Genomic DNA, 26,069 nt, shown 5'->3' on the forward strand with positions numbered 1-26,069 from the left:
TGCATGTACACCCTAAGCATAGTGTACATTTCAGCACGTGGTTGTGTTTACCTGCATGTATACCCTAGGCATAGTGTACATTTCAGCACATGGTTGTGTTTACCTGCATGTATACCATAGGCATAATTTACATTTCAGCACATGTTTGTGTTTACCTGCATGTATACCCTAGGCATAGTGTACATTTCAGCACATTGTTGTGTATACCTGCATGTACACCCTCGGCATAGTGTATATTTCAGCACAAGATTTTGTTTACCTGCATGTACACCCTAGGCATAGTTTACATTTCAGCACATGGTTGTGTTTACCTGCATGTATACCCTAGGCATAGTGTACATTTCAGTACATGGTTGTGTTTAGCTGCATGTATACCCTAGCATAGTGTACATTTCAGCACAAGATTGTGTTTACCTGCATGTACACCCTAGGCATAGTGTACATTTCAGTTCATGGTTGTGTTTAGCTGCATGTATACCCTAGGCATAGTGTACATTTCAGCAAAAGATTTTGTTTAGCTGCATGTATACCCTAGGCATAGTGTACATTTCAGCACATGGTTGTGTTTAGCTGCATGTATACCCTAGGCATAGTGTACATTTCAGTACAAGATTTTGTTTAACTGCATGTATACCCTAGGCATAGTGTACATTTCAGCACAAGATTTTGTTTACCTGCATGTATACCCTAGGCATAGTGTACATTTCAGCACGTGGTTGTGTTTACCTGCATGTATACCCTAGGCATAGTGTACATTTCAGCACATGGTTGTGTTTACCTGCATGCATACCCTAGGCATATTGTACATTTCAGTACATGGTTGTGTTTACCTGCATGTATACCCTAGGCATAGTTTACATTTCAGCACATGGTTGTGTTTACCTGCATGTATACCCTAGGCATAGTGTACATTTCAGTACATGGTTGTGTTTACCTGCATGCATACCCTAGGCATATTGTACATTTCAGTACATGGTTGTGTTTACCTGCATGTATACCCTAGGCATAGATTACATTTCAGCACATGGTTGTGTTTACCTGCATGTACACCCTAGGCATAGTGTACATTTCAGCACATGGTTGTGTTTACCTGCATGTACACCCTAGGCATAGTGTACATTTCAGCACATGGTTGTGTTTACCTGCATGTACACCCTAGGCATAGTGTACATTTCAGCACAAAATTGTATTTACCTGCATGTACACCCTAATCATAGTGTACATTTCAGCACGTGGTTGTGTTTACCTGCATGTATACCCTAGGCATAGTGTACATTTCAGCACATGGTTGTGTTTACCTGCATGCATACCCTAGGCATATTGTACATTTCAGTACATGGTTGTGTTTACCTCCATGCATACCCTAGGCACAGTGTACATTTCAGCACATGGTTGTGTTTACCTTCATGTATACCCTAGGCATAGTGTACATTTCAGCACAAGATTTTGTTTACCTGCATGTACACCCTAGGCATAGTTTACATTTCAGCACATGGTTGTGTTTACCTGCATGTATACCCTAGGCATAGTGTACATTTCAGTACATGGTTGTGTTTAGCTGCATGTATACCCTAGCATAGTGTACATTTCAGCACAAGATTGTGTTTACCTGCATGTACACCCTAGGCATAGTGTACATTTCAGTACATGGTTGTGTTTAGCTGCATGTATACCCTAGGCATAGTGTACATTTCAGCAAAAGATTTTGTTTAGCTGCATGTATACCCTAGGCATAGTGTACATTTCAGCACATGGTTGTGTTTAGCTGCATGTATACCCTAGGCATGATGTACATTTCAGTACAAGATTTTGTTTAACTGCATGTATACCCTAGGCATAGTGTACATTTCAGCACAAGATTTTGTTTAAATGCATGTATACCCTAGGCATAGTGTACATTTCAGCACGTGGTTGTGTTTACCTGCATGTATACCCTAGGCATAGTGTACATTTCAGCACATGGTTGTGTTTACCTGCATGCATACCCTAGGCATATTGTACATTTCAGTACATGGTTGTGTTTACCTGCATGTATACCCTAGGCATTGTTTACATTTCAGCACATGGTTGTGTTTACCTGCATGTACACCCTAGGCATAGTGTACATTTCAGTACATGGTTGTGTTTACCTGCATGCATACCCTAGGCATATTGTACATTTCAGTACATGGTTGTGTTTACCTGCATGTATACCCTAGGCATAGATTACATTTCAGCACATGGTTGTGTTTACCTGCATGTACACCCTAGGCATAGTGTACATTTCAGCACATGGTTGTGTTTACCTGCATGTACACCCTAGGCATAGTGTACATTTCAGCTCATGGTTGTGTTTACCTGCATGTACCCCCTAGGCATAGTGTACATTTCAGCACAAAATTGTATTTACCTGCATGTACACCCTAAGCACAGTGTACATTTCAGCACGTGGTTGTGTTTACCTGCATGTATACCCTAGGCATAGTGTACATTTCAGCACATGGTTGTGTTTACCTGCATGCATACCCTAGGCATATTGTACATTTCAGTACATGGTTGTGTTTACCTCCATGCATACCCTAGGCACAGTGTACATTTCAGCACATGGTTGTGTTTACCTTCATGTATACCCTAGGCATAGTGTACATTTCAGCACATGGTTGTGTTTACCTGCGTGTATACTCTAGGCATAGTGTACATTTCAGCACATGGTTGTGTTTACCTGCATGTATACCCTAGGCATAGTGTACATTTCAGCACATGGTTGTGTTTTGCTGCATGTATACCCTAGGCATAGTGTACATTTCAGCACAAGATTGTGTTTACCTGCATGCATACCCTGGGCATAGTGTACATTTCAGCACATGGTTGTGTTTACCTGCATGTATACCCTAGGCATAGTTTACATTTCAGCATATAGTTGTGTTTACCTACATGTGTACCCTAGGCATAGTGTACATTTCAGCACATGGTTGTGTTTACCTGCATGTATACCATAGGCATAATTTACATTTAAGCACATGTTTGTGTTTACCTGCATGTATACCCTAGGCATAGTGTACATTTCAGCACATTGTTGTATATACCTGCATGTACACCCTCGGCATAGTGTATATTTCAGCACAAGATTTTGTTTACCTGCATGTACACCCTAGGCATAGTGTACATTTCAGTACATGGTTGTGTTTACCTCCATGTATACCCTAGGCATAGTGTACAGTTCAACACATGGTTGTGTTTAGCTGCATGTATACCCTAGGCATAGTGTACATTTCAGCACAAGATTGTGTTTACCTGCATGCATACCCTGGGCATAGTGTACATTACAGCACATGGTTGTGTTTACCTGCATGTATTCCCTAGGCATAGTTTACATTTCAGCACATAGTTGTGTTTACCTGCATGTATACCCTAGGCATAGTGTACATTTCAGCACATGGTTGTGTTTACCTGCATGTATACCATAGGCATAGTTTACATTTCAGCACATGTTTGTGTTTACCTGCATGTATACCCTAGACATAGTGTACATTTCAGCACATTGTTTTGTATACCTGCATGTACACCCTCGGCATAGTGTATATTTCAGCACAAGATTTTGTTTACCTGCATGTACACCCTAGGCATAGTGTACATTTCAGTACATCGTTGTGTTTACCTGCATGTATAACCTAGCTATAGTGTACATTTCAGCACGTGGTTGTGTTTACCTCCATGTATACTTTAGGCATAGTGTTCATTTCAGCACATGGTTGTGTTTACCTCCATGCATACCCTAGGCACAGTGTACATTTCAGCACATGGTTGTGTTTACCTGCATGTGTACGCGTAGTTTCTTGCCACTACAAATTTAGAGTTGATATTTATAATGCAATTAGACTAGAAATGACTGTTGGTCAAATATACAAGGAAATTCATACGTTAATCTATTTATATACATAGCCAGGAGATACATTGAAAGAATTTTGAATACCACGAAGCACTAGCATATTCATCCCATTTTTTGCGAGTAATCTGTATAATTTTTCACAACAAAGATATAAGTGTAGTTATACATCATATCGACCGGTTGACTATGTTTGAATGTAGTTCATACATTCATAAATTGACGAATATGTCTTCCAGTGGCCGCGTTTTGAGACATACTATAAACTATAGGGGTTAATATTGTATCAAAATATGTCTTACATGATGTATTCTTAATGATTTGCGGGTGTTTTGTAGAGGTTGCCAATCTTCATGTAATGAATATCCAAAATACGCAATACGCATAATAACATTTTAAACAAAAATATAAAAGTTTGTTCTATGCATAATATTAGGCCTAAAGTCTGTACTGACCTGACATTATAATAACGCCAGTGAGGTAATTACAAGTCTACAGTTCGGGTATTTATTTTTTGCCAGGTATATATTTAGGGGGTTTATAATCCAAAAATACCACTGCTACGAAAACATAATCATGAATATAAATTGAATATAATGTATCACTTTACCCAAGAATGTATAAATATAAGTTTCGATATATACTGTATATAAATACGTTTAAGCACTTTAAAATGAACGCATTTTGATACGGTTAAGAGAACGAACTTATATACGTTTTAGCACGCGCGCAGTGACTCTTTGGCACAAACAACATTCGCTTTCGAAGGTAAAATAATGATGTTATTCGCTGTTTCTGTTACTATAAATAGGTACAATGGCAAATATAGCAGTGTGAAATTACACTTTAATTTTAATTAAATTAAAAGAGTGGGATGTCTAGTTTTACAAATTAAATAGTAAACAGTATTATTTTTAATTTCATTATTATTATTATTATTATTATTATTATTATTATTATTATTATTATTATTATTATTATTATTATTATGAAAGTCCCTGAAATGAGAAAGTTGAGTATGCCTGAATATGTTACTCAATCATTCGAAACTAAGGCTTGATTAAATTTGCTACTACAATCGATATATCAGTTTGAAATACAAGCATGTCGTTACTGGCTAGCGTTCAGTTTCACTTTCGAAACATATTCCTTTGTGACCTCACAAATTGATACATACTCGAATTGCAGTATGAAACCTTCAACATTTCTATCGCTACATACTTGTATATTTGAACAAATTAAATTACCGTAAAATGACAGAACATGAAAGGTAAAAGGAACTGTAGACTGTCGTGCTATTGTTGTCGTGTTTTATTAACAGACATAAGGGTTGTTCGTATCATTGGACGATGCTATTGTCATGATGTTTATATAATAGGAATTAATGCCCTATAACAAGTATGTAAATCACGTTTACGAATGAATTTGTATTTTACACACACACACACCTCTAAAATATTGCAGTCATATGATATAGGCACAATAATTAATAGAATTTCAGTTTAATCATTATCGCCAGACAATCGTGTTAGTAAAACACACGCGTTTTGTGGGACGTGACAGCTGATTGATGAGTGTGTGTTTTATGTTATGCAGATCAAACATTAAACACCCGATGTTTCGCAAATACATACTGCCAGACAGTGACGACATATAATGAATTCGTGTTTGACATACAAAGTGTTTATTTGTTGTAATGAATGGTGCCTCATGAATAGTATGAGGTATTTACACGCACCAAGGGTGATTTATAAAATGGAAGATTCTTACATAAAATAGAAAGGAATTTTCAATTTGCATTGTATATACATAATAATAACGTAATAAAAATTGTAGAAGAAGTGTTTTAATTGCAATAATTACCAATAGTTTTGTAATTATATGAAATATAAATGTATATGTTTATAGCTTTAAGGACGTTGGTCGTCGGGCTATACGCTTTACAATTACAATATATTGGCCAGGCATGCTCACCTCAGTGTAGAAAGTTACCTATGATCGTGAACTATTAATTATTATTCAGTAATTTGTTCGTTACGAGATATTAAATATGTTTTACTTATCACTATGAATCATGTGCATATTTATATAATACACTAGAGTGTTCAAGTATACATGACTTAAATAAACATTGTTAGACAAGACTAACAAGACTTTACAGGTGTGATAGTGTTGATTATTTTGACATAACCTAGACAATATCTATGTTAACAAGAGTTGGCGGCAATGGTTGACATACTAGTATATGCCACAAGCAAATGTTGGTTTAAAGCAAGAATGACTATTTGTGCAACTGTCCGCAATTAATAACAGTAGTCTCGGCATATATATTTCAGAAATGTGACCTCCCGAGGTCGCCGTTTTAAGATATAAAACAACCACAGAGGTAGCATCTACTAATAATAATAATCTTAACAGATGTGTATATGATTGGTTTATTGTTCAAATTTGATAAGTTGTCACCGTGTGATTGGCTAGTGCAATTGATTGGAGGGCGAGGTTTATGTCAAAACCTTCTAGAATGTAAAACATTATATGCTGTGAAATAATGAGAAAGTTGGCAATGGGCGTTACTGGAAGCTTTGGCTCTTAGCTCCGTTTAGAGCAAGCATGTAATCGAACCTATTAAGTTGTGTAGAGATATTGGGATGAACGAGATTTATTTCCGACAAAAATATTCCAAGAATGGACAGATGGAGAACCAACACAATCCTAATCAACAGTCAGTCTCATTTATATTAATGATATTATGTTGTTATGGTTTTATGAAGAACTGATGTAACCAAAAACAACTCCCAATATATCACGGTGCAACTTATCCACTCGTGGCTTACTAACAACGGTCTATATACTCTCTCCATCAACATATCATTCTAGAATTGCTAAGCCATGGCCACACCTGTTTTACAACCACACTATTTAGTTTGCGATGGATAGTCATTAACGAAAGAAAACACCAGCTTCAACTCAAGGGGTTTCCAAGTTTGTTCCCAAAGCAATGGGTGCCTAATGCAGCGGAATGCACACACTTACTTACACAGTATAACCATTGATATTATTAATACGTTATCATTTCATTGAATGCATTTACTCCAAACATACTGACTAGGTATTCAAAAAGATGTATTATAAGGGGAAAGCAAAGGCCACTTAAGTGAAAAGTCAAATGAGTTATGTGTAAAAATCAATATTTAATCTATTGCACATTTGAACCATAGAACAAAAAAAGAATCATTATTTGCATAGATTTGATATTAGAATATATTAATGGAAGATATCAGTTAACCAGTGTGATATATTGACCATTATATAGGCCTATTGTGCTCACATAATAATCGTATACGGGCAACATGAAAGTGTTGTGACCACTATAATCCACTATAATGACTTGCAGGTTAATACCATATAGGCGAAAACTGAATATAGAACAGGAGGATTTCTCAAATAATTCATAGGACAGGGGGATTCCCCCAAATAATTTTTAGGACAGGGGGATTCCCAAATAATTCACAGGACAGGGGAATTCCCCACATAATTCCAGTAGTAATAACAGATACCTTTCCAAAACGGACATCTGACAATAGCAAACATATCTCCAAAACGGACATCTTTAGTACACACTATTAGATCTGTGTTTGATTAACGTCACTCACTTTCTACGCGAGGATCGATTGTATTATACCAGCAAAAATGTTCAATAGTTCACCTACATTGTTTCCAGTGAACTGTTTTTGAAACAACGGTACGTACTGTCGGATTAACAACAATTCACTGCACATTAGAGTTTTCAGCAACAAACCTTCTTAGTTGTATGACTATCAAAAAAGCACAATTTGCGTCAAACCCATGCTAGATTCACATCATCCTCTGATCGTCTAGTCTCTGATCGTCTGTTTATACTACCCATACATCTTTGTTCATTGAAAACAAACTCGTATGTTTTTCGTAAAGCATCCTGGCCCAGGTTAATACAAGCGGAAGTCAGAATTAGGCCACATATGACAAACATTGCAAGCAAAGCTTGTTGTCTGAATGCATTATCAGTGTCATAGGCTGGTGCTAGATCGCCAAACCCGACTGTGGTGTAAGTGATCGTGCAGAAATAAACTGCGTCAATATACGTCCAATTTTCCTCATGTGAGAATAATATAGCACTCAATAAAATATATATTATGACAATTAGAAGAAGAATTGGTACAGGAATAGTAATTTCTTCACCTCCTGTGTTATCCGTTGTCACATCATCGTCGGTGACCCTTTGAATGGCACATGCTTCGCCATTATGACCATTATGATCAACAGTTCCATAATTAATCATCATTTCGTCAGCTATGCAAGGGTTGCCGTTATCTTTATCTCTCGGTAATTTAGCAGCACTTTCCGCGTCCAAGGATTGTATTTCCAATACATCGTCTTGCTCTGTTTGTTCTGATTCGACTATATCCTGCTTACCAGTTTGTCGCAAGTAAAAACATCTCATACTTTTAAACGAGTTTTTGCTTTTTAACAACTTGCGGTGTAAGTTTCGCAAAGGATTTGCAACAATGTCACCACTTTTTGCCAGGAACACAAGAAATATTGGAATTCCGAAAAGAGCGTAGATGGAACATGCGATTTTTCCAAGTTGAGTAACTGGTACAATATTACCATACCCTGTGATGAAAAAAAAATACATATAATATTTGTGATCAAAATAGAACATCAACAAATCCTAAATATGATAATAACCATACTTTTATAGGAACAATTCTATATCTATATTCCAAAAGATCATACATAAAACAATTGTCAAAATTAACAACCTGTATTGTTATCATCACTAAATGTGCATAACTCCATTTTTTTAAATAATTAGTTAGTCATACAACTAAATTTAATGTGATTATAGAACATCTTTAGATTTCAATGTAGTCCAAACTGTATATTGCAATACACTTACAAGATTTTAAAACATGAGTCAGTATAACCGTGGTCTTTCGGTGTACGTATACATATTAAATAGACACAAATGCCTGAAATCAATTCCTGAAATATTATAATTATTGTGCATCCTGTCAGGCACGACGCGGAACCATTTTGACCATACAACAAAAAACAGACTATTGGATCAAAATACATGTACATACGCCCGATATAATGTGTGTGTGAAGTTTGATATGGCTAGATACGGACAAATATATACGAACGCGCCGTTCTCAATTCATTAGTCCCGAACAGGAAGAAAAAAACTCAATGCAGCATCTCTATTTAAATGTAAGTTGTGTATATTTTTGTACTAGTTCTGACGCCAAAATGACTCATCTGCCTTTTTAGAAATATTAGATGTGGTATATATGAACAAAATCTTGTTAGCAATTGTTGTCATGCCTTCTCTTATGTGTTTTAAATATCTGTATGCAAAAACAAACAAAATATTCTGGGAGAAATGCAAAAATATACATTAATAAAAAAGTTAAGCGTAATCGCTCTGACTATTTTGTTTGTCATGTTTTATTATACATTCTTTTATAAAAATAATAAATGTGGATTGTACTTTCTGAAAACCTCTACGTACACGCACGTCGTAAGGGTACGATTGTATGATGGAGTGTGAATTTCTATTGACAAGTGGAACTCATTTCAAATACGGACTATAGTAAATGAACGCCCGGTTACCATTGTATTGACCAGACACGTGGTTTATCAAAAAATAAAAAAAAATATTTCCGACCAAGAACGTAAAGTACCGACTGAACGTATCGATGTAGTAATTTGGTTAGATAGCTTAGCCTTGTTCGGGTGTTAATGCAGTGATTACAATACTAGTGAGATGTGAGACTATTTCCCCGCTTTACAAATGAGACGAGCTGGTGCATTATCAACTCGCTGTAGTCGTTTGATTACATGTTTAGTACAGTCGAATAATACACTTTACAAATCAATGTTGGTGTTAAATAGTGACAGATAGAACTTATTTGTTTTAGTTGATATTGTAGTTTATCCAGATTTAACCGATAACGTAAAATTGATAACTTAATCGCCAACAAGCATTGATAATGCATTCAATCAATACGACCCAAACGAAGAAGAAGTAGACACTGTAATACCAAATGCTTATTCTAGTCGTTGTAACAGGTTCCCATGATTCAAGTATGAAATGCAGCTGACGCATCAAGTGGATTTAGTATGCGTATTTGCTAATTGTTCATAGCGTTTGAAAGGTCAGTGAGAATTTTCAATAACACGGTTTATGTGATTTGGTCTGTGAGGTTGTTTAACACTAACAAATGTTTGACAAGAAGTTCGATAATAGACGATGATTTGCCAAAATATCTGGATTAAGAGAGAGTATCAGTTAACCAATCAAATCAAATATATATCTTATGCAACAAATAAACCGTGTTATTCCTGTGGTAAACTCACGCATACCGACATGAGGTGCGGCATGAACCTCTCGAATATAAAAGTGTAGAGTTGAACTATTCGTGAACTTATCTTGAATAAACTGACGAAATAAACTCGGCTATGGTATATGAGGATGTACTCAGACTTTTTTGAATATAACAAAATACGGAAGTGCGCGTTCCGGGGCATAAAGTAATTTTCTTGAGTTTTTGACCGGGTTCGATGCCCGGTTTTTGTATTTTTGAAGAATGTTTGTACACAGCAAATACTTCCACGTGAGGGTGTGACTCATATTATTCATACTCAGGAAGTTGAATAATGTAGCTAGGTGCAGCGATGCCTTGACAGAAAGTTGTATAACAAATCATTTAGTAAAGTTACCAATACACGGCAAACAGTTTCGTTGTAGTCAATACACGTTGACAGCTGATACAAAAATACTATCAGGGGGAAAACTTTCCTTCTCTCGGGGGTGGATCTCTATTCTCGGGGTTCTCCACACTTGTCAGGGGGGAACTCGTCTCGTCTCTATATCTCGTCCCCTTGAGGTACGGGATCGGGAAAGTCACTTTAACTTTACAGTCAAATAAGGCACACACAACGAAATACGTTTCAACTCTCGTCTTAGTCGATCTTTTGGAGCACTCTATAAGACACAGCGCCCTGGGGAAAAGTCCCCAAGACTCTCGCAAGGCTGAACCAAGACTCGCCCAAGACTGGACTGCGTCAAGGCTCGCCCCTGGACTCTCTCGGACTGCGTCTCTCTCCTCTCTACTGCGTCTGTCGTGGAGTATTCGCCAAGACCAACTCAAACTCTCTTTATTCATTTTCAAAACTCTGACCAATTACAATGCAGTAAAAAGACTCTAGGGCGTAACCTTCAATCATAAAGCCAATCACACTAAGTACTGAATACGTCATATCTTTTGATTAATCGTTCACTACATTAATAACTACGGATACCAACTGTCAGAATGAGTAGTCTAAAAAGCGGCGGCTATCTGGTAATTAGTTCCAAATCACTGAGCCAAGTTCCGTCCAAAACTTCAAATAGGCCTACACGGTGACAGACATAACACAGCAATTCGCTAATAATCAGTTAATTAAGTCGGTCAACAGATACGCGAAAACAAATTCATGACAATACCACAATTCAGACAGTTCTTTTGAAGCAGTCGCAGAAGCAAAACGGTGCCCTCAATAAAAAAAAAAAAAAGTTGTTTCGCTTTTTTGTAAATATATCACGAATTGTTACACACATACACACCACAATGAATTGTATATGATAACTTCCATTGAAAGAGGTCAATAGTTTGGGTAACGGTTATATAACATGTCGTTATCTTGATTATTATATAAATATTATCGTGTTTCTATGATATAGCTGCATCTATAAGCACACATAAATGTTATCTCAATAAATTACTCTGTCAATTTATCACAAGAAGATAACACCCGTACACGCATCTCATCCCAAGCGTGTATGTTGAATATGCAATATACATTGACGATTATATGCCGTACTCTGTATATTATTAAAGGCTGTGAACTAATTTGTAGCTCGGCACCGCGTATACACAGATATTTATGCCGTTATAGACATATGGTTAGACCGTGTATTTAATGGATTAATAACATTGAGTATTATATTTAAAATAATGAACTGACCATTATGTTTAATCACATAGTTCGCAAGTATTTTACGCACATCACCACCCTTGCACTGTTATTAAAAAACAAATAAACCAACCACAGCACCATATTGGATGAAAAGAATGGTCCATAGAAAGATATTTGGTCTATGGCAAGATATAGGAAGGTTCAATTGGTTGAATTGGTTCAACAGCGTCATATAAAAAAAGAAAATGCATCAATTTGCATTCTGCATACTGCGTAGAAATACATTTTACGAGTGATAATCTGAATCTGATAGAACCTTTCAGAGTAAAAGTATTACTTTCACTATATACATCAAGGCCATAGGAAGCAAAATTTAGTTGGTCCGGCCATACATCGAGGGCCGTAGGCCCAAGGCATATGATGACGTGGGCCGACACTCTCCCTTGCAGAGTCTTCTTGACCTAGGGAGCCACAGAGAGCTGCAACGAGTGGGACGTTCCCTGTAGACTACCTAGCTTAGTGATAAAAGACCAATATTATCGACGACGGAGAATGGTGGGCCGAAGGACCACGTCTGCTAGGGGGCGTGCAGAAGTGGCTCGGCCATACGTACGGTTCAACGAACAAAATGCATTTTCATGGTAAGTAACGAAATGTTAACACCGTGGAGCTACATTACATGCATACATGTCATGTGCAGTACCATATAAACACAATTCAAATCACACTGACTGCCAAGTGATACCATATAAACACAATTCAAATCACACTGACTGCCAAGTGATACCATATAAACACAATTCAAATCACACTGACTGCCAAGTGATACCATATAAACACAATTCAAATCACACTGACTGCCAAGTGATACCATATAAACACAATTCAAATCACACTGACTGCCAAGTGATACCATATAAACACAATTCAAATCACACTGACTGCCAAGTGATACCATATAAACACAATTCAAATCACACTGACTGCCAAGTGATACCATATAAACACAGTTCAAACCACACTGACTGCCATGTGATACATATAAACACAGTTCAAACCACACTGACTGCCATGTGATACCATATAAACACAGTTCAGACCACACTGACTGCCATGTGATACCATATAAACTGTTGCTACCGTCGTACGGTAAATCTAGGAATTCCTCTACAGCGCCCTCTATTACAATTGTTTGTTTGTTATGCACTGGAGTAGAAATGCCGTCAACGTAAATATGGCTGCCATTTAAAAACCGGGCTCCACCAGTTTGCCCCGAAATCTAGGTGAATACTTAATTTAAATGTATTTTCTAGTAGCGATAGAAATGATTAATATCTATTGGTGCCGACATTACAATTGTGTTTGATTCTTTGTATTTTATGGATTTGTATTTGATGATTCAAAATGTGCATGTTCATTACGACGTTGCTCAAGTTTTATATGTACTTTTGTACTGTAGTTTACCTGGATGGTATAGACAGCAAAAATAAAGTTCGTGAAGACTACGAAATTACAGCTATTATCATTCTGAGTAAAGAATTAAGGGTAGCGCCCGCAACATAAACACAGTTCAAACCACACTGACTGCCATGTGATACCATATAAACATAATTCAAACCACACTGACTGTCATGTGATATCATATAAATACAATTCAAACCACACTGACTGCCATGTGCTACCATATAAACATAATTCAAACGCACTGATTGTCATGTGATATCATATAAATACAATTCAAACCACACTGACTGCCATGTGATACCATATAAACATAATTCAAACCACACTGACTGTCATGTGATATCATATAAATACAATTCAAACCACACTGACTGCCATGTGCTACCATATAAACATAATTCAAACGCACTGACTGTCATGTGATACCATATAACTACAATTCAAACCACACTGACCGCCATGTGATACCATATAAACATATTTCACACCACACTGACTGTCATGTGATACCATATAAATACATTTCAGACCACACTGACCGCCATGTGATACCATATAAATACATTTCAGACCACACTGTGGACATATTATAAATATCCTATTGGGTATAATATTATTCGGTGTCATACTCTTCATATATATTTTTTCAATAACAACACAATTATAAACACTCTTGCGTCAACATGGGTCAAAGAAACCAAATTAAGCAAAATAGTATTGCCTAACGGGAATTGGCGACCATTAATAAAACACAATTGAATATTACTTAACGGTATGTGGAAATTTATTTGAAGTTAATGAATGATATCCAATTTACCAATTCCCACGATAGGCGATTCAATCATACACAGCAGTTGTGACCTATTAAAAATACCACTCTAATAGTCTAATAAGAATTTGCTATACCCACGAAATGAAATACAAAATTAGCGTAGTCATTATCTGTTCTGAAGGCTTTCACATAAATTTATGTTACATCTTTGTATATAGTGGCTTAAATGATCACATCGTCGAGTACACTGCCTCACAGAAGTATGCGTATTATCAGAGGATTTGCTTGATTATATAATGTTATGATACTAGTATGTTTAATATGTTTATTCATAAATACTACCAATATGGTCATCATTTTGATATAATATTTTTCACATGTTTGTATTTAACTATTTCACCAGCAGAAATTAACATTATAATCGTTAATTGTGTATACGCGCCTTAGTGTATTCAATTTATTTGTATACCATCTTGATCATATTTCAAACAGCTTTCACAAACGTAATTTATCTAGACATTAAACGAACGATGTTTTTACATTTTAGAAAGTTAGTGATGCATACAAAAATTCAAATTGCATGCTACAACCAATCCGATTTGCCACCCAGAGAATGTAATATTAAACACATAGTGACTGGTCTTGAGTGCAACAGCATACGTATATTTCCCCTGAGAGATTTAGTCCAATCAATCAAACTAATTTTATGGATTGTTTTTAGGAGTTCTAATATGGAAATATACTATATGGCTTTTATCTCATTGCTATTAGATATACACATAAAATTAGACTAGTAGAAATACTGTTAGATCATCACATATTGCAATGAGATAGACAACATACACGAATATTGATGAATAAATGATTTTAATCTCTTCAATACATAAAACCTGATTAATGATATGTTGGACTGACACTCTTTATTCAACAATTCTTATTTCAGAGTTGAAGTTAGGAAATGATATATATGAATGGTGTTTATGACTACGAACATTGTAATGAAGAATATATCCTTTGCGTGCTGTTCGATATGGAACTCATAGCGACGTAAATAACCAGTGTGAAATACATTGTTTACATGAAATTCAAACACGCTCTGCGTGCCGACCACCGCCCGTTAACCTAGTTTTAGTGACGTATTTTTTATATGCAAAAAACGACCATTTGGTCACCATTATTTAAAGTGTAAGGATATACATATCTTGAAATGAAATATTTGAACAGTTTTTATATTAGCATGATGTCTCTGCCATCTATCAAGGGATATTGAACATGCCATGCATTTAGTAATATTACGTGTTATTAATTAGTAATCAGCAGCATATTCATTTATATGCAAATACGGTAGATATTTGAATCAAACAATCAAATCAGGCTAAAATGTGCATGAGATTCGTCAAGAGACGAGAGAAATATGCATGACATGAACCGTTGTATATCCATGTATCGAAATGTGGTTTTCAAAAAATATATTTTTTTCTTAATAGTGCGAGTTTGTACTCACCTATTGTTGTCAACAACGTGAGACAAAAAAACATAGACGACCAAACATCCCAGTTGTAACCGAGCTCCAATCGCATGCCGCGTTTAAATATATCCTCAAGTTGGTGTTTCATTTCGTCAAATTGAACACTACCGAAGTCGCTCCAGTTTCCTTGAGTTAGTTCACATCCAGTCCTGAGTTCTCTGATAAAAGATTCTTTCAAAGTCTCGAGTTCAATCATATTTCTGTCCCATTCTGGCCTTTCGATTGTGTAGAACACACAAATTCCTATCGCTACATAAATAACAAGAATGACATGAAATACAACGCAGGGACGGAAAGTTCGTTCATAAAACCTGCGACAGCGGTAAGCTCGCATAGGACGCTGATGACTACAACCATCTACGCTAGACATCGTTTACTAATATACTGAACTTGTTTCTGAAAATAAACAATTATTATATATTTTACACTCAACTAAGGGACCTTGTTGAGTATCCTCGTTGTCCATGCTTAATTGAGTAGTAACAAAATAATGCAAGTTTATGTGTATTACACGTTTGAGTCTTACATCTAATGAGCGCCCGCTATTGGTTTGTCGTAGATTTACAGCCATGTAAATAGCACCTCCTATAGTCCGGGCAGAACCCAGAAAATGACTCGCAAAATGAATTTGATCAACCAAAGAGAGTAAAAGCGACCGCTGTACAATTTACAATGCAAGTCAAATTAGGTAAACTTTTGAGATTTTTCGTTCGATCGCAAAGGATCATCAATGGTAATTAACATTTTAATGGAAATACATGTATATGAAAATTCAACACTGTTAGTGACAATTTCTATATAACGACCACCTGCCTTTAGTCAGTTCTGAGGCAGCCTGTGAATAAAGGCCATATGTATTATGTGACATACTTTCCCTACTAGTTGCTGATAAATACATTAAAACAAGTCGATGACATCGAATACTACGTCAAATCAAAGTAAACTTATTTCGAGGGTCTCCAATTATAGTTGAAGTAGTTTAAACTATTTTAACTCCTATTTTCGAGCTGATCATATTGACCTAAATGTTAATATTTTCGACTCATTTTGTAATATTAAAATTTTTATTTTAATTTGCAATTAATGTCGCAACGTTATTTTTGACCCAGTTTTAACTGGTTGTGGGGCATTTCCAACCAAGATCAGGTGAGTACAAGCCCCGGACACTTGTACTGAGACTAGAAACAAACAAAATAATGGTAAAATATTATGAAAAATAAAAAGTGCTGACATGAAATGTAAAGCAAGTAACTAGCATCGAAACGGGGGGGGGGCAATAAAGTCAACTTTTATAACCATTCAATAATATATAATGTGTTTAATTATTTGTAAAGTATTCCTAAAGTTCTGATAACAGATCAATCACAGATCCAGACCTACCCCGACGAAATTAACTAATATAAATATGCAAAATATTTAAATTAGCATGCCAAAACGTCGTTGAAAAAGAATTAACTTGCATTCAATAGTTATGGTCTTCAATTCCCTGTAGTGAATAAGTGCATATACATTTAAAACCAACTTGTCTACATTTAATATAGATAGACAACACTGACACTTTTGTCAACAGTCAAACAAATTTATCTGCGTACAATATTTAAAAACCACAATACCTTTTTAGGGTTTCGATGAAGATCTGTTGTTCAATTAACAGAACCATTGTAGAAAAATGCTTCACCCTGATTTTGCATGCCTACCCTGTAACCATAGCGACCACTTGAGGGCGACTATTCACTGCTTATCTTCGAGATGCATGCTGATGAATTCTTAACATGACAGGAGTGACAGAGTATCTCCATACATATCAAAACAACTGCATTGAATATATATTGAAGATAATATTTGGTAATCGTAGTCCTAAATAACTATTAAAAATAGCTAGACGTTTCGAGCAATGGCTCTTTATCGATAGCATAGAAGCAAGTGCTCACTTGCTCACTTGCTTCACTTGCTTCTCACTTGCTTCTATGCTATCGATAAAGAGCCATTGCTCGAAACGTCTAGCTATTTTTAATAGTTATTTAGGACTACGATTACCAAATATTATCTTCAATATATCATACTTATCAGTCCGAGCAGCGTTTATTTATTTATAAACTACTATTTGCATTGAATATAGTCTGGATACCTTACTATTATTTCACGGATTGTAAAACGCCTTCCATAATAGTCTGGAATTTTTGCACATACGGTGAGTTGGTGACCGCGATGTTGATTGGTTGATAAGTACACCATACCGATAACGTGATGATAATAATACCCAGAAAATAGATGACAGTTATATGCTCTCTAAACACGCGAAGTAGTAACGAGTAACGAGACGGGTAACTCTTACTACTTACTACTCTTACTACTATGCCCGATTTCTCACAACCTTCCACTCCAGAGTTCCCAAAGGCAACTACGAGAAGAGTCAAAGCGTAATTTGAGATTTAGCCAGCTTCAAGCGCTCTTGGCCTGCTTTCCAAACCACCATATTTTTTATTTTACAGAGTATTAATTAAAATACTTCTTCTTTTAAAATGTGTATGCCAAGATATAGTAAACTGGAAGTAAGGTTCGTTTGAAGTATATTCTGGTATATTATAAATATTGTACTAGTTAAATATTTCAGCCAATAACTACATGAAATAAATATTCAAATAGGAACCGTTAAAAGATTCACACAACAAAAGCGTTTACACAAATATTTCATCTCTAGTGATTACTTGATTTTATGACTAAGGGTCGATAATCTGAAAACCTATGGATGGCACAAACATTTCATTGAAAAAAACAAAACAAACAAACAAAGCAATTTATACGAACACAATCAAAATACAACACTACGTAGTCACATCGGTAAAAGAAAAATATATGGACTCCATGGTATTCATAAAGTAATGACACGAGTTGATTATGCTCCACATTAATCAACTGGCCAGACAAAAGATATTGAAATATTTTTTTAAATCATCTTTGCAACAGTTTTATTGTTTTAACTTCGAGCTCATTATATCTGTTGAAATCATTTCGAAAGTTAAGACCAGCTGTTCTCTACGAAGCCCGTAGTTCTGATGAGATATATAGGCCCGAGCATACCGCCATATCAAGATTTGTGACTAGTAATGAACGAAAAAAGTGCAAATGTCATCGACATGATAATGACCTTCTTGATGCATTGCATTGTATTTGTTCATCCAAGCTAATTTGCTTACACTTCGACGATAATGAATCCCTTGTGGCAAACATAAAAGTACAAAATCTACTTCCATCTTCCACTGATGACTCGGGAGAGCCATCACATCTTCCCTTTGTAATAACGTTGATGGCGTTATTGTTTGTCCACCTACACGTTTGTAACAAAACATTATCTACTTCCCACTTGGAAAAATCACCCTTCCCCGCGGATTGAATTTATATTTGCCTACCCACTGAAAAAAATCAAGAACACCGGTCTGTGAAAACATCTCTGTTGGCTTCATCTGATAATGAGATATACTTATGTTAATATGATTTATATTGGAATCCATGTTAGCTTCCGTCTTAAATTTGTAACACAAATCACATCGGGACAGGTTGACCTGCAAAACATAATAGCAGACACCACGATTATCGTCATATCATATCTGTAAGCCAAGATATAAGCCAATTAGACTACAACAACAATCATGGCCGCCATCCTGAATACTTAAATAAAGGATGACATGGTAGCATCATGCAAATTTACATTCAGTAGGTATGTGAAATGAAAAAAATTATCAAGATGATTCGAGGTTTTCATAAAAACTAAATTCATTAAAAGACTAATCTGCATAGCCAATATCTGACACATACCAGATTAAGTGCAGTTGCTGATAAAATAACTGATTATTCAAGTGGAAAAATCCAACACGTACATTTGTGGAAAGACATCTATTTGACTACGCTATACACGTATCTGATTTCAATCTTTTGTGAGATCACGTTTTATCTTGTAAGGTGTGGTATTTAAATTGTGCACTGTCTATAATGTATTGTACAGTTTAGCGTCTGTTCGTTCTACTGTACGTCTCTTTAACAACCAATAGTAACGATTTTACAGTAAATACGCCCCTAGAATGTTCCCCGTCAACATTACCTGTTTCTATTGATAGTTGACGTATACACCGTCTATTGCAATGTCGTAAATATATTGTATTTGAGTTGAATGACTTCGACTATTTAGTACACAATCATATTAGTAGACCATTTTGTATACAGACAGCATTATGTTTGTATGTGCTGTGTGTCTTGCTCAAAGAGTTACAACTAAAGTAGGCCTCTAGGATTTCTATAATCACAGTATGTCATAATGCTAGACATGTATTCCGCAGACATGATAAATAATGGCATCACTGAACTATTTACCTTGAGACAAATTAGCGAATTACGAGACCAGAATTATAATGAATTTGACGATTTCATTGATGTGATTTTTGTTATTACGTGATTCATTCTCTTATGTTGATTTTTATCTGCATGGTTGAGACATGTAATATTATATTGTGTTAAGGGTTTATAAAATAATTAGCAGGATACTCACGTACGAGCCAATAATCAGGATCTTGTTCACATCGAAATCTTGAGTCTGCGTTCAGCAGATTATCATGTATCACTGCACACTGTTTCTCGTGCGATATAACCCAATTACTTTATAACGTTATGTGTTTCTCGCATCCATGTAATTTATTTTCGGGTTTATATAATGTATGCAAGCGGGAATATAACGTTTTACATCGAATGTGTACTTTTACTAATGACCTAATTAATGTGTACTCTTACTAATGAACTAATTACCTGCTACATCGTAGGTGGCCTTGTTTAACATTTGAAGATCAATGATCATTTTACAAATTAGTCGTCAATTTGGGTGTCGGTGATGTCACACGCAACGTAATATTACCGTAATTGGTATAGTATAGGTGTGATGGTTCAAATACCAAAATGGCAACAGTAACAGAAAGACTTCTCTGGCGGCGATGATAAAATACGAACACGGAGCCAACAGATGAGGTTTCAACTGGTACTGGTATTATTATACTCTGCAAACATCAAGTACAATAACGCGGTAAAACTCCAAACCTCCAATAACTAGATACTTAAACTTCAACACAATTCAACGAGATCTCCGATCTCATCTCAGTGCTGAACAACTCCCCTATATATAAATAAATAAACGCTGCTCGGACTGATAATTATGATATATTGAAGATAATATTTGGTAATCGTAGTCCTAAATAACCATTAAAAATAGCTAGACGTTTCGAGCAATGGCTCTTTATCGATAAAGAGCCATTGCTCGAAACGTCTAGCTATTTTTAATAGTTATTTGGGACTACGATTACCAAATATTATCTTCAATATATCCCCTATATATACCCACACTGTCTATAAATATACCATTACATCAGCATACATAATGAGTTTGGAACTTACTACAAATTTCTAGAATGTTCCATTACCTTCTATTGCCTCCTACAGTGTTCTATTACCTATTCAACCAGTTTCTAAAAATTCCACCCAGACACAGTACGGTTCTAGAACATTCTCAGTCACACGGAAGTGGTAAAAAAGTCGTATGCGACAGGTGATTTAGAGAGAATAGTGTTACATACTGCTAATATATTCAATATTCTCTAACATTTCCTTCCTTTCTACCTTCTTTTCTTTACTTCTGAAATGGGAAAGTAAATCTTTAATATGTTTTATTGAGCACAGGCTTATGTGGAAAGGCGCGCAACATTCTCTATAGTCATCGGAAATTAGTTAGCAATGGAGAGCAATCTGCATCACAAAGGAACGGGCTGGATAAAGAAATTTCACCAAGTCATTATATCTCGACTCCAATATATTAACGATATTAAATATTCATATGTCGGTCATTTATTAAATATTAACACCTACGATATATTTCTATAACCCAATGAATGAGTTTATGAACTATACTGCATAGGACACAGAGCAAGTTGTCATCTCGTATCTAACAACGCAGTGTTTAGTTAAGTATGACATATGTCTTGTGTTGTGGTTTATATCTTGCTATGTGACCCACGGTGAATATACTATCTATAATATTGAGAGATGAAACTAGTAATATCATATTTACAAATATACAATATGTTATGAAACACAATTTATCACGGAAGTCACATTCGAATCAGTCAGAGTGATTGTGATCATACAAGATGGATACGGGTGATAGTTCTCATAACAGTGATAGTTAGCATAGTTATCCTATCAATGTCAATTTGTTAGAACGTAAACCAAAAACTGTTTTTCTTATGAAGATATATTCTAAGTCATTACATTTAAAGTTGTATTATATGTTAAACCTGAGGTCTTTAACACATGCAGCAGTAGCATAAACAATTAACGAGAATCGTGTCAGAATGTGTCACACATTATCAGTAGAGAACCTAGAATACTGCCATGCAACACTTTTACATTTCACCAATAATTTGATAATAATTAACAGCAGAGACAAAATGCAATGAATAGTCTACAGATATGTATGAAAACTGTCTCACGTTAACTACATGCAGAATTAAAGCAAACCTATGGACATTTCAAGATATCGATTTTGCATGTGTTATGTTAACAATGTTATAGTGTCGTAAAATTCCATGTGGTCATTAGTAATAATAATGAGGCTCAGTAACAACACTTAGATACGTATGCATCTAAGAATGGTATGGAGTATACACGACGTGGCATATACGTCATTTAAATGATAGTGACATTTATTCAAAATAATCAAATAACTGTAGCTTATTTATAAATTCTAAATTTCTAAACCTTAATTACAACAGCAACATGATTGCCTATTGTAAATTGATCTGAAAATAAATCTGTTGATAGAGCGTTTTTCTTGACGAGTACATCCTGCCTGGTTTTACTTGGTTCCGATGACGGACTATTATTGCTACATTAACGACACTAGTTTTGTAAAACAAAAATTAAAAAGGTTTGCAGTTATATAAATCGGCTATGACACCTTTAACCGTATATCACTTCTCCTAACCGTATGTCACTATTCCTAACCGTATATCACTACCTATCACCGCATATCACTACCTCTAACCGTATATCCCTACTCCTAACCGCATATAACTACTCTTAACCGCATATCACTACCCCAATCGTTACCACTACTCCTAACCGTATATCACTACCTCTAACCTCATATCACTACTCCGAATCGGTATCACTACTCCTAATCGTATGTCACTACCTCTAACCGTATATCACTACCTCCAATCGGTATCACTACTCCTAACCGTATGTCAATACCTCTAACCGCATATCACTACCCAAATTGGTATCACTACTTCTAACCGTATATCACTACCTCGAACCTCATATCACTACCTCGAACCGTATATCACTACCTCTAACCTCATATAACTACCTGTAACCGTATATTTATTTTCGACACCAAATTATAAAAGCAATTACATATCACTCGCACAATTATCTTGATTAAAATCCTTGGATAACAGGCTAATCGTAATTACAAATTCCAATTATCCACTAATGAAATCACACAATTAAGACTTTGATGTGTGCGATATTTGTTGCCGGGAAAGCGACGATACCAGTTGCACTCAGACGACTAATCATATCGTCTATCATGGAGAATTGAATATATTGATATATGTGTAAGACCCCAAGTGTATTTGAAAAAAAGTACGTCTCACGGGGCAACCATTCGTTAACAACCAATAGCAACGACATTAAGCTCCTCGATTGTTCCTCGTCAACAACCTGTTTCTATTGATTGTTGACGTATAACACTGTCTACTGCAATGAAATATTTAGTATTTGAGTTGAATGACATCGACTATTTAGTACATAGTGAAATATTCTTATCTGCGGATTCTTGCAGCAATGTAATTATTGTTATCTCAATTACAGAACTATTATAGATCTATGTCAGAAAGTTGGGGCACCGCGAAGGTATATTTATTATTGTTTCCAACTGAATATTAATACAGGCAAACATCATACCAAATCATCAAAATAAATAAAATTGTTGCACCAAACCATTTTTTTTTAGCCAATGTGCTGCGATCCTAATATAGATATAAGCTAATGGTGATCAGTTATTTGACCGTGTACAGCTTCCACATAAATTAAAGGAACAAACGTTGAGTTATGAAACGATAAATTGACAACATGATATGCTTGTCACGACCGGCTTTTTGGAGTTAAATTACAAATATGTTGAAAAAAAGATAAATGAATCCGTTATTACGTAATGACAAGTGAGTCAACCATAACTCATGTACATGAAGTACATGTCTCGAGCGTGCTTTAATGTTGAATGGGTCTGCTTAATAACACCAAGGAGAGTTTGACTTTCGTAGTCGGCTGAACATTCAGCAATAAACAAGGAATACATACTACCCATTTCACAGATGGGAGCATGGCAGTGGGATCAGGGCTTAAAACTCTTGGTGAGTATGTCCTTCCACATGTCCTTCTTCTACAGGGAGTTGTTATTGAAACAATATCTCTAGTCAAGAATGTAATTGGAAACATTTGGAGGTTATAAACGGCAAGCGAGAGTATTTGGTAGCGGATATAAGACCTCCTTCACTGGGGATAATTGGAATATTTGACGGAAGATAATAACCGAGCGTAAGCGTTCCAATGGTAATGTACTGATGTACTGGGGGGGGGGGGGGGTCAGTCTGTACCGACCACGTAGTTACAGGGCGATTCACCATACCAATACTGAGTCTATTCAGAATGGAATTCCAGGCCAGATTCAGTATAACCATATAACAATTCATAATAAACTGCTGTTGTCTTAACTCCGCATGTCCAGGAGTAGCACCCGAACCGGCAGTTTTACGGTCCTTTCGACTCGACGTCATTTCTGCATCCATGAAGTACCTGTATTTATTACATATGTACTGCAGTTTATTTTGATTCGTCCCTGAAATCAAAATCGGTATTTCCACAACCCATATGCAAATGAGGTCTGAGAGCAAACAAAGTAGTCCCTTCAGGAGTACAGTTTTTCGGAATAAACAATATTTAGAAGTACGATATTTTCCTCTTGGGGTACATGAATATACTTGCCGAGTGAAATGAAATTTGAACAACAGTAATGGTACTTTTAGGCAGTCACTTATTTTGGCCCAAACTAATTTGCATATCACCCATGCAATAATGTTTTTGGTATTTTCACGGTCGATATGCAAATGAACATGGTATTTTCATTGGCTACCGAACTATTTTTATTTTGTAAACACATTTTCGTCTGCTATTTTTATCCAGTTCAAATCGTTAAACAACATTTTTGGCATGTCAGGTGTACATCACATGGAATACTATGATTGGGAGAACTTAATGTATGTTGACCACCTGGAAACTGAGTTTTATAAACCTTGAAGGGCTCTCAGAAGATCCACCAGCAGTGAAATCAGCGATTGCTATGCAGCCGCAACCATCAGCATCGAGATACCAGGTTTCTGCTGGCGACGTTGCGGCGTTACTCAGTTCCAAATAAAAATTATCAACGCCAAAAGAGCAATATTTTAACCGGTAATCAAGACTCAGTCAATCCACGACCAGCAAGCAACATCACACACGAAGTTGTAGCGTGCAGCTAAGCGACAACCGCTGTCGACGAAAGTCATCACGTCTGTGGAGTACCGCAGTTGCACGGCATGTTTGCCAATGCACAACTCTGTGGCGGAACTTTTAACTTCAACATAAACTGTGTATCATAGTCGTCCAGTTCAAGTTCTGGTTCTGCCGTGGTCCCAACTAAACGTCAACGAGTTATTTATTCGGACAGTGACTCGGATTAGTCGTCTGATTATTTTAATTTCAAACAAACAGTGACACGCGTTCTCGGGCGCGTTCTACACTGACACGCGCTGCTAGGGCGTAACACTTATATTGGAACATATTAATGGGCAATGGGGTTCTCCGACCTAAATTCCATCCCGGTTTGCACGTTCTTTCTTTAATACGAAATAATCAAACATGGAACATATGTAATAATAACAGAACCCCACACCCTCCCCGTGGCTTTCGTTGCGTATGGAAGTTATTTTCACTCGAGATGCGGTGTATTCTGCTGTACTTTCACTCGCTTCGCTCGTGAAAGTACGGCCGCAGGTTACACCGCATCACTCGTGAAAATAACTTCCATACGCAACGAAAGCCACGGGGAAGGTGTGGGGTTCTGTTATAGTACTATGTTAATGACACTCATGTTGGTATTAGACACACGTGTTAGTATTAGACACATATGTTAGCTAATATTAGACACATGTGTTAGTATTAGACACATATGTTAGTATTAGACACACATGTTAGTATTAGACACACATGTTAGTATTAGACACATGTTAGTATTAGACACATGTTAGTATTAGTATTAGACACACGTGTTAGTATTAGACACATGTTAGTATTAG

General features: G+C 36.1%; 1 protein-coding gene across 1 annotated transcript; it reads right to left on the bottom strand.

Moving 5' to 3' along the window:
* Window positions 1-7,703: 7,703 nt before the first annotated feature.
* Window positions 7,704-16,003, bottom strand: LOC102806021 (TWiK family of potassium channels protein 7-like). Its single transcript, XM_006811397.1, has 2 exons — window positions 15,610-16,003; window positions 7,704-8,518 (listed from the first exon to the last, which is right to left on the bottom strand). Exons 1-2 carry the CDS (start codon window positions 16,001-16,003, stop codon window positions 7,704-7,706), a joined length of 1,209 nt encoding a protein of 402 aa, XP_006811460.1.
* Between the last annotated feature and the right edge of the window lie 10,066 nt (window positions 16,004-26,069).

Source organism: Saccoglossus kowalevskii, chromosome 11 (genome assembly GCF_978046115.1).
Source record: "Saccoglossus kowalevskii chromosome 11, keSacKowa6.1, whole genome shotgun sequence".
NCBI classification, from domain to species: Eukaryota; Metazoa; Hemichordata; class Enteropneusta; family Harrimaniidae; genus Saccoglossus; species Saccoglossus kowalevskii.

What these genes read in the sequence shown, in the direction of transcription:
- LOC102806021 (XM_006811397.1), bottom strand. Translation starts at nt 16,003, where the DNA reads ATGTCTAGCGTAGATGGTTGTAGTCATCAGCGTCCTATGCGAGCTTAC. An exon ending in CACGTTGTTGACAACAATAG is followed by an intron (nt 8,519 to 15,609) that starts GTGAGTACAAAC and finishes TTTTCATCACAG; the next exon opens with GGTATGGTAATATTGTACCA.